The sequence below is a fragment of the Vidua macroura genome, chromosome 8 (genome assembly GCF_024509145.1).
Source record: "Vidua macroura isolate BioBank_ID:100142 chromosome 8, ASM2450914v1, whole genome shotgun sequence".
Taxonomy (NCBI): Eukaryota; Metazoa; Chordata; class Aves; order Passeriformes; family Viduidae; genus Vidua; species Vidua macroura.
The window spans coordinates 5309190-5324556 of record NC_071578.1 but is presented as its reverse complement, the minus strand read 5'-3'; the positions used below and the strand labels follow the sequence as shown (position 1 = coordinate 5324556).

At 38.7% G+C, this 15367-nt stretch overlaps 1 protein-coding gene across 1 annotated transcript in view; it reads left to right on the top strand.

Moving 5' to 3' along the window:
- Positions 1-15367, top strand: part of PLPP4 (phospholipid phosphatase 4) — a 48508-nt gene that overhangs the window by 9565 nt on the left and 23576 nt on the right. Inside the window, exons 2-4 of the mRNA XM_053984371.1 lie at positions 7326-7434; positions 11316-11406; positions 14784-14847. Coding sequence (XP_053840346.1) covers positions 7326-7434; positions 11316-11406; positions 14784-14847 — 264 coding nt within the window. The remainder of the gene's footprint in view (positions 1-7325; positions 7435-11315; positions 11407-14783; positions 14848-15367) is intronic.

Below are 15367 nucleotides of genomic sequence, written 5' to 3'. Positions count from 1 at the left end.
TGCTCCACGTGAGCTGGGATCACAAGGACTGAATGGCTCTGTCACTCCAGGAGCAGCTAAATGCCAAAAACAACAAAAGTAGTTTTTGTTTCAGAATGGTTTATTTTATACTCTGCTGACCAGAATGTAAAGCTGCAAAGATCATTTTCAATATTAGGTCAAGGAAAGTTGTAAAAATTAAAAACAAGTCAAAAATATGACTTAGAGTCATTTTGCAGTAGTTTAGTGGGTTTTTTTCATGGTTCAGTGCAGTCACTCCTGTCTCCTGCTCTTCTGATCAAAGCTGCAATGCTGCATGACCAACTGTTCCCTCTTTGTTCCTTTCACTTCCAAATATCCCACTTCTGTGAGGGAGATATGATGGTGAAAATGCTGTATTGAAGCTAATTAAGTACTTTAAGGCCTAGAAACCCATTTTATTCCCATGGAATGAGAGTTTTCTTGATTCACAATAATGATGCTCAGTGATATTTAGCTCTACTTGCTATCAAAGGCTCAGCCTCTAACGAGGACAATGAATGGACTGGAAGGTTTTGGAATTTTTCAGGTGCACAACAATAACTTCCTAGCTATGTTAACCTCTGTTCTTGTGCTGTTCATGCATGCTCAGATAATCCTTTCCCTTTCTTCTGTGTCACAGGAAGGAAATTTTTTACTTAGAGAGAGTTCAAATGCCAGGGACTGAGAAAACAGGACAATATAATATAATTTATGTGCAAAGAAAACCAACATTAGGTTCTAAAACTCCTCTCCAGGCTTTTCTTTCTGTTTCAGCATTGTGAAAAGGTTGTTGGTTTGCTCTTTCATATTATGTATTCTAAGTATATATCTCATTTATTTGTGATTTCATAAGCTGCAGGACTCCTGTTGTGAGCCTGTATTGTTTTTATTTTGAGATCTGAGCTTTAAGCGAACCCAGGCTCTACAGCTGTTGCCTCCTTGCTGGGTGCAGTGTTGGCTGCAAGGAGGAGAGGCCATTCATCTTTGGAAGAAGTTACACCCTGATATAAATCTGTAAAATCAGTGGATATGTGAGGCAAATCTGGGAAACCTCTCAGTAAGGCTGAAGGAAAATACTGGAAATTAGAACTTCAGGGAAATATGACAGCTGTGGCAATATGTGTGTGTTTTAAAACCATATCAGAATTTATTTTCCATCTTTTCTTAATCAAAATGATTTCTTGTATATCTGAAGGGCTAATGGAGGCATATGTGCTAATTAAATGCCACACTGCAATTACTAGCTAATTTAAAGTATTCAAAAATGTTTTCCATCAAGTCATACTGACTCATCTGAAGCCAAAACTACCCTCCAGAACCAGTCCTCTACTTGCCAGTGGCATTAAATAAAAACCCCAAAAACATTGCCTGTGCCCTTTGTCTTTATCAGTCCCAATAAAGCTTTATATGGGGTTTTCAAATTGTTAATCAGAAGTAGTAGCTGTAAACAATGCATGGCATTGTACTGGGAAATAAAAAGTTTTTAGCTTTGAAAAAGGGGTAGTTTATTGATACTGGTGTTTCTGTGTCAGTGTGAGTGTACAGTACTTAACTGGTTTTAGTGCAGTTAGAAAATGATATTTACAGTAACATGTTTCCATAAAGTCTATGAAGAACCAATAAAACATCAGGTCTATTCTGATGGGAGCACCTCTTGCATTCAGTACCTATTGCAATATAAATTAGGATAGATATTTAAAATTAACTCTTTCCTTTTGGTTTCTCTGGAGAAGTTAAAGCTGTTGCTGGGTGTTTGTCAGCAGTGCATACTTGGCATGTGTAGTTAATAAAGTCCAATTAATAAACAAACTGCAGATTTAAGAGTTACTTTGGTGCTGATACTGGAATGGTTTGCCCAACCTTACTTTGTACAACCATGTCAGGAAACATCGACTCTCTTGACACCCAGTGTTGTGCCTTAACTACAGAGAACGAAAGTAGAGTTTATATTATTGAAGTTATATTTTTAATTCATGCCAGCTTCTCCCTTGCTCATCATTCATAATTGACTCTTGGCCATATATATTGTAACCCTTCTTTTGATGGCTGAGGAGCTGTGGATTTCCCAAATTACTTTGGCTATTAAATGGCTCAGATCTCTTTGCTTGTGCTAACCTCTGAGCTGACACAAAGCTGATACACACAGGCAGCAGCATTTCAGAGTCTGAATTGCTCCAGCTCTGTGGAGAGCAGAATCAGGGTGATAAACCACAGGCATTGCTTCTTATCTCCCCTCATCACTATTTCCTCTCCTTCAGTTTTGTTAATTTTACATGCCAGCCACAGAACATTTCAAGCTTCTCATATTTTGTCTGTTTTTGCAGGAATTTGTAAAATAACCTCCAAGAAGTTATGGTATTTTTTTTCCATAACATTCTCTGTAGGCAGTAAACAAACCTAGGTTTTCTCATGGCTTGAGAATCATTTTTTTCCCCCAGGTACATCAAATAACATGACATGAATGCTTTCCCCACTATTTGTGTGTTTCAGAAAGGGTGCACTGAAGTCTTGAATTCAAATGTGAGCCAAGGTGATGGGAACAGTGCTTGATGCACCCAGCTGATGCAAACTCTGGGCTCTGTCTCTCTCAGCCTGGATCACTTGTGGGAAGCCCCTAAAGCAAATCCTGAGTTATAAATTGTGCACATCCTCTGTAATTAGGGCAACTAGTACCAACTTCAGCACCACTGACACCGCTCACAACCTTGCAGAGCAGCTGATTGCACAATTTAACATGGCAGGAACACCAGACAAGCTTTTATTTCTAGCTGTGAGACCCAGCTTGGGGAATACTAGAGGAAATATCCATGTAAAAACATGCAAAATGGGGTTCCAACAGTCCCAGTTAACTGGGTTTTTGGGAGAGGCAGCAGTGTTTGCTCACACAGAGTTCTGCAGGCAGGGAATGGTGGTCAGGGCCAAATTTATTCCCCACAAGCCCCCAGAGGTGATTTATAAGAGAAGTTGATGTACATCTGGTATCTTTTTGTTGTTTGCCCCAACGGGGACATGCAGACAGAGCCATTTGAGGATAAAATCTGCTTATCAACAGATGAAGCTTAGAAAAGAGGAGAGGTATTCTTTAGGTGTCTGGGATGAAAGTCTGGGTGTCACAATCACAAGTTCCTGTTCATTCTCTCCTGGTGCTTTGCCATCCCATGTGTACTGCTCTGTCCTCTCAGTTACTGTCACTTGGTATTTGGGACAAGATTTGTCTGTGAGAGGAAAAGTAAAAGGCAAAAAACCCAATTTCCCCCTTCTCCTGCCAACCAACCAACCCCTCTTTAGTTGATGCTCAGAACCAGGCAGAATTTAAACTTTGCTGTGTGATTCATGCAGCTGAGGGCCGGGCAGTGGTGGAAACAATAAGAGGAGGTGCCAAACAATATCCTGCTGCTGCTTATGGGGGATGAAAACCACTGTGGAATCTCAGGTCAAAACCTCTGTGAGGATATTTATGCTCTGTTTGATTCCTTCACTATCAGTGAATGGTTTCATAAAAAGATAACCCCAAGTTATCAGTCCATAACATCACAAAACTGCTTTTAGTGAGCTGTTACCTGGCTCTGGCTGTGATGTGGTGCTGGCACGAAATGATCCTGAAGGGCTGCATGCTGTGAAATGGAAATGAAGTTAATGTACCTCGAAGACCTGGGAAAAGAGCAGCATTTTTACTCAGTGTGGAGCTCTAAGCAGCAGGGCTGGTATGGCCAAAAGCAGCCCCAGGGACTGGGGCACCTGTTGCTCACTGATGTTTTTAATGGAGTTTGGGCTCCTCTTTCCCTTGGGCTGCTTTGAAAGTCACAGTTAAAGGCTCTCGATGTTAATGGAAATGCTTTTATGCCTTAAAGACATGTCATCAGGCTGAAGTGTTTGAAATCTTGCTTGCTAAGCTGTTAAAAATGTTGGGTGAATATGTAAAAATGAAAAAAAGAAAAAGGCCAAAAAGCTAAGACTAAGTTTTTTCTGTACTGAAACAAAGGAAGCTTTTTTTTCCCACCTGCTGCCAGGGGACACTTCCACGACTGAGGTTGTTCTTCAGGCCATAACACAGAAGGATCAAAATCAGTTTTCTTTGTCCAAGGCCTGCATTCATTTCTAAGCACATCTAGTCCTTTAAACAAGCTTGAGCTGATTTGTGAATAGTGATAGACTGTACTTTTGGTTGGGACAGAGGAACATAAATCCAAGTGTCAGGCAGCTTAGAAGCCAGTATATCCTCATGATTGTTTAATAGAGTACAAAGGGAATTGCCTTCAAGCTAGTGAAATCTCATATCCACTCACCCATTGGTGATGCTTCAAAAGAGAAGAGAATTGTTCTCTTATGAGTCTTGGCATAAAAATTTAATTAGCAGTTCAGCTCTTCAGGAAGATTAAAAAAAAGTTATTTCTTTTTTTACAGTCTCTTTCCTTTAACTGTTTACTTTCTATTTCTGTATTGTTCACAGAGACATCTGCTGCCTTCTGCAGCTACTTCTTTTTCTCCTTCAACAGTGATTCTGAAATTATTTTGCCCAGAGTCAGAAAACTTTTTTGTTTGTTTCTTTTCTGTTTTTTTTTTTTTTTTTTTTGTTTTTTTTTTGGGTTTTTTTTTTTTGTTTTTGTTTTTGTTTTTTTTTGTTGTTGTTGTTGGTTTTTTTGTTTTGTTTTGTTTTGTTTTTTTTTGGTTTTTTTTGCATTATGTTGCACTAAATTTGAACACAGTTTTAGGAAGATATTCAGAACACAAGTGAAAGAAATAAATGAAAACCTAATCAGATTTAATATATTGTGGTTACAAAACTGCTGCTGTTGCATAAAATAACAATAATTACAGTCATTGATGGATTTGTTGAAATTACTCCTTCTTTATGGGTACAGATGAGTATATATTAATCAAAAAATCAGTCCTCATCTGAAATCAGATACTCTTTATGTGATTTATTACATTTTCGTCTCTTTAGCACGTGTTATTTTGCTCTTAAAGGCATTAAATCTTGTGACAGTATGTATCTGCAGTGTCCTAGTGTGTTTCCTGTGAGAACTGAGTTTGATTTTTTAAAAATTCCTCAGATTTAAACAAATATAATTTTAGCTTTCTTACATCACGAAGGGCAGGAAACAAAAGATCAAGAAGAGCCCCAAACCTTTAACTCTGTTGGCATTTGTTCATAATGTCAAATGTCTAAACATCAAATTAATTACATTTCTGAATCAATGTGACAAATTTTCCAAAAGTCCACTGGTGCACAGATACATCATGATCACCTTGAAGCACATATGTTTGTGTGTGTTTTGCTCTCTGCAGTTACCAGAAATGCTTCAAAGAATATACTTTAGGACTCTCTCTTAGCTGAAATTTGGAACCAAACCTGCTTGCATTGTCTAGGAGTCAACCTTTATGTTTCTAGTTGAAAACTAGAAAATTAATTTTTCATATGGGTGATATGGAACTGTTCTTTAGAAATGTTTCCTATTTTCATGTCTTGCACAAGCCATTGCCTTTTAAACTTAAAAAAGCTTTGTTTTCATTTTGAAAACACTGAAACAAATTGTTTTGACACTTCTGAAGTTCACCTTCCTTGGGACAGCAGGCTCAGACTCTGGCTTTGGAGAAGCTGAGTATGACAGTAAATCTCCCCCTTGCAAAACCAGACTCCTTAAGCTCCCAGAACAATCTTGTTGTCCATGTAGGCCAGTACAGGATACAGAAATACTGTTACAAGGCTGTGTTTGACCTTCTTTGGTCCTTAAATTTGGTTGTTTTCCTTTAGGAAAGGAGAGGAAGAAGAGGTTGGTTGGATGTTGTGTGGAGGGAGCCTGAGTGTGCTCAGGTGAAGGGGTCAGAGAAGGGTTTGGGGTGGGAGAGACCTTTGAAGATGCCCTGGCTGCAGCTCCCTGCCATGGGCAGTGGCAGTGGCTTGCTCCTCTTGAGGAAATTGCTGACCCAGCTGGGTTTGAGGTTTGTCTTCCCTGGGGAGAGCTGCATGTGTGAGCATGCTTTAATTTCACTTGCTCTGCAAATCGCTTTGGGCTTTTTACAAAGTCACTTATGTGCCTGCTACTGATGTAAAACCTGGGTTTGGAGAGGTTTAAAGCCCTTGGCTTTGGAAAACTTCCAGTAAATAAAGCTTTGGGCTGCTACACCTCTGAGTTCTGGCTCTGGTTTATCAGGTGAGACCAACCTGCAGAGAGGTGTCCCTGTGTCCTCCCTCAGCACCCATCCCTGGTTTATTACCAGACCTGAAATGAGCAGTGCTAAACAAAGGCCAGACTTCCCAGGTCGTCTGATATTAATTCAAAGCCAAGAAAAGTTAGAGAGCACCAAAGGACTCTGTGGAAAAGAGAGTTTAAATGAAGTGAGACAATTTAGGTAGTCATGAAAAGCTTCTGAAACGTCCAGCTGTAGCCACAGATCACAATTCTTGCTTTTTCTTTCAGTGCATGACAAAAGATACCCACACAAATTACTTTCTACAGAGCAATGGGACCTCAACATTTTATTTTGATGCTCTTAGTTGCAAAATAATGTAATTACAGAGAAATTAGGTTTTTTGGTGTGTTTGTTTGGGTGGATTTTATTGTTTTTGTGGTTGTTTTTTGGGTTTTTTTCTGGTATTTTTGGGTTTTCTTGCTTTATAAGACAGCTAATAGACATAATAATGAAATTAAAACTATTTTGGTAGAATGAGACATTTCTGGTAGACTTAGATTCTCATTCAGCTTGACAGCCCATCCTATTTTAGGGGTGAGTCTCTTTTGGAGATATTCTCTAAAGTTACCTCTTTTTTCTGTCAGTGGAAGAAATTTTCTGGGCTGCTTCTTTCTTTTGCTTTGTGATCCAGCAAATGCAACTGTCGTGCTTCAAAATCTGAATCTTGACATTTGAAAGACATTTAATATTTTACATTTGTTATATAATTTTTTCAGGAATTATGAACAATAATTATAAAAGACTGGATTACCTGATTGTAAATTGATAATAAATTACTACATGATTTATTTAATCTCACAGTGTTATTTGCACATTTCCCCCCCCCCCCAAAAAAAAATTATTCTACACAGTAGTGTTTATTGAACATTTATAAAGTTGAAGAATATCTTCAAAGGTGTAGACTTTTAAAACCATTTTCTGAAGGGTGCATTTGTAAAGTTTGTCTTACGAAAATGCAGTAAGGTAAGATGGCAGTGTAACAATTTATTAAATTTATTAATAAGGATAATTCATGCATGCTGTGTCACAGTCAAATTTGGGGGGAATTCTAAATGAGCAGAACTCTTCTGGGGGTTTTTGGTCATCACTTTAAATTGTGAAAAATTTGTATCTTCCATTGTTTTTTTCAGTTTTACGGAATTTTTGGATCCATTCCAGCGAGTGATCCAGCCAGAGGAGATCTGGCTCTACAAAAATCCCTTGGTGCAATCAGACAACATCCCCACACGGCTCATGTTTGTAAGTCCTAAAGGCCCGTGGGTCATTTGATGCCTGCAAACTGAGTAAATGTTCCTTTGATAAGCAGCAGGAAATATTTCACAAGCAGAGGATGTTCCTCTAATCCGAAAAGCAATTCTTTTCCAAGCCAATGTTGTCCAAAATGTAGCAAAATGTGGGAAGTCTTTAAAAAGCAGTGTTATCAGATGACTGAATTTATGAATGTTGATTTTTTTTCAGTTTAGGATTGAGAGCAGTGTTAGCTGAGAGGGATGTGAGAGAAATGAGTAGAGAAGTTTTTTCAATTAGCTTGTTGGGTGACCTGACAAAACCTTGCCATGCTTTTACAAGGTTAAGTGCTGAAATTTTGAGATCCAATTTGTTTTGGGCGTGTTAAGCACTGAGATACTGGACTCTGAATAATCTTTTTCTTTCCCTTGAGGCAAAACCTTTGTTTTAGCTTTTTCCAACACTAAATCTATCACAGAGCTGCCCTGCTGTCACTGCTCTTCTGGCTCTTCCCTGCTCAGCACATGCAGACTGGATGGCTGAATTTGGTTATCAAACTTCATAATTTTGATAACCTTCACTAGCAATGATTAACGATCATAATCATCTCTATATGAAAGAGTGCAGGAAGACAGACCAACTCAGAAATGCTGAAATTATGGGTGTAGTTCAGGCTGTAAAAGTAGTAGTTCAGTCTTTCTAACAGCTGCCTCAGTCATCTTTTCCTGAGTCTTCAGTGAGGCCAGGGTTTTACTTTTCAAACTTGAATTCAGATTAAATGCAAATCATCTGTATAATTTCTATTCAACTTTTTTAAAATAAATGCTTAATCCTTCATTTCCAATAAAATTTTAATTAAGGAACAGTTTAAAGGTGTCTCCTGCATATGAGGTGTCCGTATATCCCAGCCTTCTAAGACAGAGGCTGAAGGCCTGATTTTTAAATTTGCCTTTATAAACAAGAAACATTTTGTTTATATTGCATTAAGAAGCAGCTCTATTTTGGACTTTTTAATCTTGGATGGATGAAAATATATGTTTTCCCAGAAACAGAAGACAGCTGTGTAAAAAACCCAAAAAACCAAAAATCGAACAACAAACAAACAACCCCCAAGGCAAACATTACATTGTTGTGCTGGCAAAGACTGAGTTTAATTGTGGGATTTTTCCTCATGCTCAGCATTACTTTGCTACATGGTTTCTCTGATCTGGTTGTAACTGAGGAGTTCAAGAGGCAAAGGTGAATCATTGCACAGGGTTTTGCTGCAACGATTTTTGAAACCAGTTGGGATAATCATTAGTCCATCCTCTTGTTCCCTAGGCTACAGGCACTGGGAAGCACTGTTCTGGGAAATAATTATAATATATTCCCATAATAATATTCCCTTAATAATAATTTCCATATAGTATGTTCCCATAGCCCCAGACTTTGGCGAGCTTTGAGGCAGCTCTGTGTCAGTAACATTTGTATGGCCTGTGTTCTCTTTCTGGCTCAGATTTTAAACAGTCAGCAGCTTCTTAAATGAAGAAACATGGGTAATTTCTATATTATTTTCCTATTTTTTAAATTTTAAAGAAATATCTGACTTTAGCATTGCTCAGAAGCTTTCATTATGGAAAGAATTTGTTGCGACTACTGTACTCTGATACTGAAATTATGGCCAAGGCTTATCAGAAAACAATCTCTAAGACTTCATGAATTGCTGGATTAATTTATTTGCTATGAGAGACTTGAATTAAAGAGAAATGTTGTGAATGCACATCCAAATTAGACAACGCTGACTTCTGCATGGGTAGCAAAAACTGGAAGGACCTGAGCCTGGTTCTGTCTCTCTATATCAAAGGATATTCCTGGTCTTGGAAAGTGCAGATAACTGCCAGCTTTCCCTTGGATGAATGGAAGTGTGTCCCTGTAATTTCAGCACATCTCTGCCTTGCCAGGATGAATAATAAATGACAGAGATTTTGTCCATGTTTCACAAAATCCTGGCAATGCTGGAATATTTCACTGCTGGGGAAGGAAACAGCTGAGATGCATCTGAGGAGAGTATTGCTCATTAGAATGTTGCCAAATCTGTTTTAGATATGAGCCACTTTTTATGAGAAACTTTTTTTCTGCAAAATAAATAAAAAAGGAGTCTGTCACAAGCCAAAATTTCTTTGTGTGTGCATTTTGCTGCAGAATAAAAAGCACCTTCCAGCTAATGCTTTTGTGTAAGGAGCAGCAATACACCATGAACATGAATAGTTCATCTCCCTAAAAAATTCACATGCTTGTAAAATATGAGGAAATCTGCAGTTTTACCAGATTTCTGAAGATGGATGAGGAAGTGGTTTGGAACAAGCTGCCACTTGAATGCTATTCTTTGTTGATAATTTCTGATGCTCCTGCTTGTTCAAAAGATTTCTGACTCCATTAAACCACCACTATAAGCCTGTCAGCCTTGGCTATATTATGTTCCTCAGTACTGGAATGCAGATATTTTTCATCTTTTTTTTTCCTGGCAATACTTATTTTTAAGAATAAAACTGGGAATTCTAGGATTTGCTTTAACCTTTTTTTTTTTTTTTTTTTTTAATTTCACACTGTCTCTGAAAGCAGAAATTAAATTGTTGATGAGGCTAGAGAGAAGTAAGTATTTCTGGAGCAGTAACGTGGCATTGGCATCCAAACTTGAATTTCACACAGACAAGGGGAGATTTTAAGTGGAAGTGACTCCTCTTTTTGCACAAATTCTGGTGCCTGCCTTCCTAAATGTGGAAAAGGGGAACAGACTCCAGCCTGTGTTTTGATTTGCATGGTTCACTGAGTTAGATAGTATTTTGCAGATGCAGCCAAGGACAATCTGGTACAAGATGCACCAATATTACAAACAGTGAAAATTACGGCCAAAATTACAAACATTGACCACTCTTGTGTTGTTTCCTACTCAGATTGTCTAAAATCATAAAGTGAGGACTGGGATTAATCTGTGGTATCAAAAGAAGATTGAGTCACGTGTCTTTTGGCATAATAGATCTGTCTGATCTGGTTTTTCTGTCACTGGGGCTATTTAAGAGTAAGGCCCAGGTCAGCTTAGTAAAGAAAGCATAATCTTATTTAAGACCTGGCACCCCTTGTGCCATTTGCAGCTTAATTTTTGCCTTGTTTAAAAGAAAAAACAAGCCCAAACCTCAACCAGTAATATTCACTTTTTTTAAAAGAGAATAAAGTGTGTGCACTGAGGCACAGATGCCATTTCAGGCTCCTTGTAGGAGAATTCCTGTCCTGCAGCACTGACAATTACAGGATAAGGTTCTGTTTAACCAGTGACTAAACCTATAGATTCTCAGGTGTTGTTTTTTCTGAGTTTGAACAAAATAAAGCAGCTTGCTCCACATCCTAACACTTGTAAACAAAAGAATCATAAAGACACCATCTTCCCAATGCTTTCAAGCATGGCAGTTGAAAAGGAAACAAAAAGTAAGATAAAGAGCATTTTAAAATGCCAGGAGGTTGGTGCTGCAGTCTGTTGTGTTGAGTAGGGGCTCACTGAGCCCTCAGCCTGGGTGGGTGGGCTGCCTTCCTCAGCAATGCACCCTGAGGAGAAAAATGTCCAAAATCAGAATTTTGGCATTTTGTGGACCTCATGGACTGTTACTTTTTCATTGGAGAAGCTGACATTTTAAATGCATCTCTAGGCAGTTACAAATCAATTATAGCCAAGGGCTCTATTGGAATATTAATGTGCCCGTCACCCTGGAGTTGCAAAGACAAATCATCCCACTTTGCTTAAGGTCAGGAGTTTGATAAAGATCATTCAGTTTAAATGGAGCTGGCTGCAGCTAATTATTAATCAGTGGGACAGAGGTGGAATTGATGCTCTCACACGTGGTGTTTGTTATCTCTCACAGGCAATTTCGTTCCTCACGCCACTAGCAGTCATTTTCGTGGTGAAAATAATCCGTCGGACAGACAAGACCGAAATTAAAGAGGCTTTCCTAGGTAATGTATGTCATGCTTCAAGGTGGAAAAATGTCTGGTGGCTCTCAGAGATTGATTCCAAGTGTAGTCCAAGCCTTGAAGAAAACCTGTCCCCATTACAGTCCATCACAGTGGTTTTCAGTGCAGTTTCAGGGCATCTCACACAAAGCCTTTGGGTTTATTTGTGTTTGTAGATGTACAGATTCTGTGCCTTAATTCCATAGAATTCTACAGTCTAGCCAGCAAGGACTGGAATTTGATCAGCAAAGACAAGTCCATCTGAGAGACTGTACGGATTTATATTTTTTTCTGTCACACCCAATCTATTACTTACCTCTTATTTATACTTGCAGCTATTCTAAATCAAGGCTTTGACTGGGAAGTCCTGTGCGACTCAGCTGTGTAGGAAATCACTCCTCTCATTGTTTTCTCTGATCTTCTCCTGCAATTTACTGTTACCCATTGCAAAATCCATGCTCTTGGCTCAGATTTTCTAATTAGAAGCTGTTGTTCCATCTTAAACTGCCAATGGAATTAGCTGGGTACTTAATCCTGGACTGTGAGCAGTAGTGGCTGTGCTATGGGTGAGGTCTAATTACAGTTGTAGAGAGGAAATTACAGCAGAGGACAATGGAGAGGGTAAGTTTTAAGCTGTTTCAGCTAATTCTGGCTGTGCCTGTCTCTTGAAATCTTACAGTGATATGTGCTCAGATCCTTTTTATTTATAGATATTGCCAGAGACCAATTTTGATTCAAGCACTTTCACTGGCAACGGATACCTTGAAGCACTAAGAACTACAAACGTTTTTGTTGGCCTTATGTTTAAAATATTCACAATTCTGAAATTCTGTTTTACTGGCTAATTTACACTTTATTTCTTGCCCCTTACATGGTAAAATCAAAGCAATACTCAGCCTTGCCTTAACTAGATAGGATGTAAATGGCACTGTGTAATGGGAAAAAAAAATTTAGGCAAGGCTTAATTCCCATAGGTTATTCTTTGTCTAGTTGCTCTCACACAAGTGTGAAATGATCCTAGGTTTGTTTTGACTGCTGTCAGTCATTTGTTGTAAGTTCTGAGATGTCTTAAAGTGATACTTTACTGACAAGTCCATTCAGTGGAAGTAACTCCTCATTCATGAAACACACTGAGTCAGTTCTGATCCTCCCTTCCTCTTGTGTAAGCAGGAAAGGAACTTAGGCTCAATTTCTCCATCACTTACTTTCACCTTTTTGTTCTAAAAAAGACATTTTAAAATTTTTTTCCTGCTGTTTTGCCTTCTGTTGTTATTCCCTCTATAACATCTAGGAGAAAAGTTGCCAGCTTCCCCAGCATTCCTCTTGCTGCCCAGACTAAGGAAACACCAACCTTGATGTTCTGTTCAGTTTGTGCCATAAGAGTGGAACTTCTTGTGGCTTATTTGTGTTCAAGTGCACTGTACTCTAATAAAGTTCAGTATCTGGTGATGTGAAGGTTCATTAGGTGTGGTGTGCCTCTGATTTGCTGAGATCTGGCACAGAATGTTCAGGAAGTACCCCAAAGGTGGATTTCTTTAAGCATGATGCGTAGAGGAGAGAAAAGGTGAAAATATATGAAAATTCTTTGCCCCTCATATAGCCATTAATACAGAGAAGGGGATTCAATGCACCTGGAGTAAGGAGGAGTTAATTTAGGTGTCCTTAAACCTTCCCCTGGGAGTGCCTAAATCTCTCACTGTCTGGATTAGATGACTTTAGATGGGCATTATAAATCTTTCTTAAAGGAAACAACAGCAGATCAAATAGAATTTTTTTTTTACCATCCTACATTCACACTGTCACTTGATGCTTGGCTTGCCAGGGTAAGGAATGTGCAACAGTGAAAGGCACAGCTCTGTCAGGTGTACAAGGAACAATCAAGACAAAACTCAACAAAAAGACTGAATTTTACTGCCTGTCTTCAAAAGCAGAAATGTTTTTTAGGAAGGGGAGTGTAGTGCTGTGGCATTGCTGGTCATCTGCATTTGACTTTATGGAAAATTTCCCCATGCAATTTCCATAAGAAACTGATACAAAACAATGGAGGGGAAAAACAGAGCATACAATTGAGTGGTCACTGTGAACACAGGTGTTGAAAGAAGAGAGTTTTTTTAACAGTATGGGTGTCTCTAGGATTGACTTGTTCTTTCATTTTTGCTGGCAGCTATTGTTATATTCTGAGAAAACCCTTATTTTTGCTTTGATGAAGGTCCCACTTTTTTTTTTAACTTTAAAAAATACAAGACATAACGCTATAACACATTTTTATGATCTGTAATATCCTCAGGCAAAGGTTTTATGGAGACAGGACGAGTGCTGCTGAAGTGCAGCATCTGGGGCAGCAGCCCAAGGAGAAAATAGCTCAGTGGCTGTCATAATCAAAGCTATATTACTGTAAATGTTCTGCTGGAAATCAGACATTTGCCTGATAATTTTTTTTCTGTTGAGAAATAAAATTCTTTGGCTCCTGGTTTGCAACAGGGAGCTATGGTGTGGACTGCAAAATTAAATCAGTTTTAATCTAAAATGTGTGTATGTGCAGGATCCAAGTGCCAGTGAAATCAAGGCAAAGATCTTCACAGGCTTGAGATTAAGTTCTTTGGAAAAATCTAGGGACTTGGTATGCAAGCACAAATAGAAGAGATGATTAAGTCTTACCTAGTATGACAGTTCCTTCTTGTTCTCCAATTTTATTAGAAAAATTTGTTTATCATGGGAGCAGATGTAATGGGAAGACACTGAAATATTTAATCAAAACATCCAAATCCTTTTGCAAGAGAAATAAAGTAATCTAACTGTAGTTTTGGCCAAAAGGCAATTCTTTAGCCTGAAAGTGAAATGTTTAATTGCATCACACACACACACACATACATATATATATATATATATATATACACACATATATATGCACATGTGTATATATATATACACACACACACACATATATATATATATATATATATAAATACACATTTGTGTGCGTGTAGATATCTATATATCTTGTGTATTGGTCTATACAGGACTTGACAAAAGAGCATGAGAGTTTAATCTGGTAAATCACAAAACTCAAAAAATTGCAAACCCACAGTACTTCATTCTCTAATTTTTTTTCCCATTTATTGGCTTATGCTTGTGCAAATGGCATGGTAGGAAAACTGGCTTTGTGTAGGGAAATAAGAACAAAGGAAGTAATGATTATTACAATGCTCTGAGGTGTGTCCTTAGTCTAGCTAACAAGAAAAACGGTAGTCTGAAAAAAAAAGATCATTCAGTTTTCAGTCTAGTAATGGTTTAAGTCTGTAAATCAAAAGCTGTAATGCTACAAGTTATTGCTTGGTGCTTAGGTTATTATTGTTCTCTCTGTTCATTGTGTTTTGTAGCTGTTTCCTTGGCTCTAGCCCTGAATGGTGTCTGCACAAATACTATTAAATTAATAGTGGGAAGGTAAGTCCTGTCATGTTCTAAATGATGGGTTTAACTTGAGAGGAATGGAGACAGATTGACAGCTACAACAAATCCCAATAAATAGAGAGCTGCTGCTGCAGAGCACCTGGAATCAGAGGGGCCCCTGTGGAGCTGTCCTTGGGCTGGTGCAGGTGTTGTACAACTCCATTAGGTGACACCCTGCCGTGGCAGGAATCCCTGCCCTGCGTTCTGCTGCTTGTTTCACTCGCTGGCAGACCCAGACAAGCAGGGCTTTGGAAGGAGTGGTGGGAGCTGAAATCAGTTCATTCAGTTGGCAGCACGGGAGGGGACAGTCACAGCAGGTGGGAGCTCAGGTGCCAGTGCCCCTTGTCTGATTAAGCAGCAATCAGTTCAGTCTCTGTGCAGCCCAGGGCCTGTGTTTTGTGAGAAGCATATTCTGTGCCCAGGTGACATCAACCTGCACAGCAAAACAAACCTGGCAGCTAAGCAGCAAATGGATTCCTAGGCAGAACATTCCTTTAGGGAAACATTATTTTTG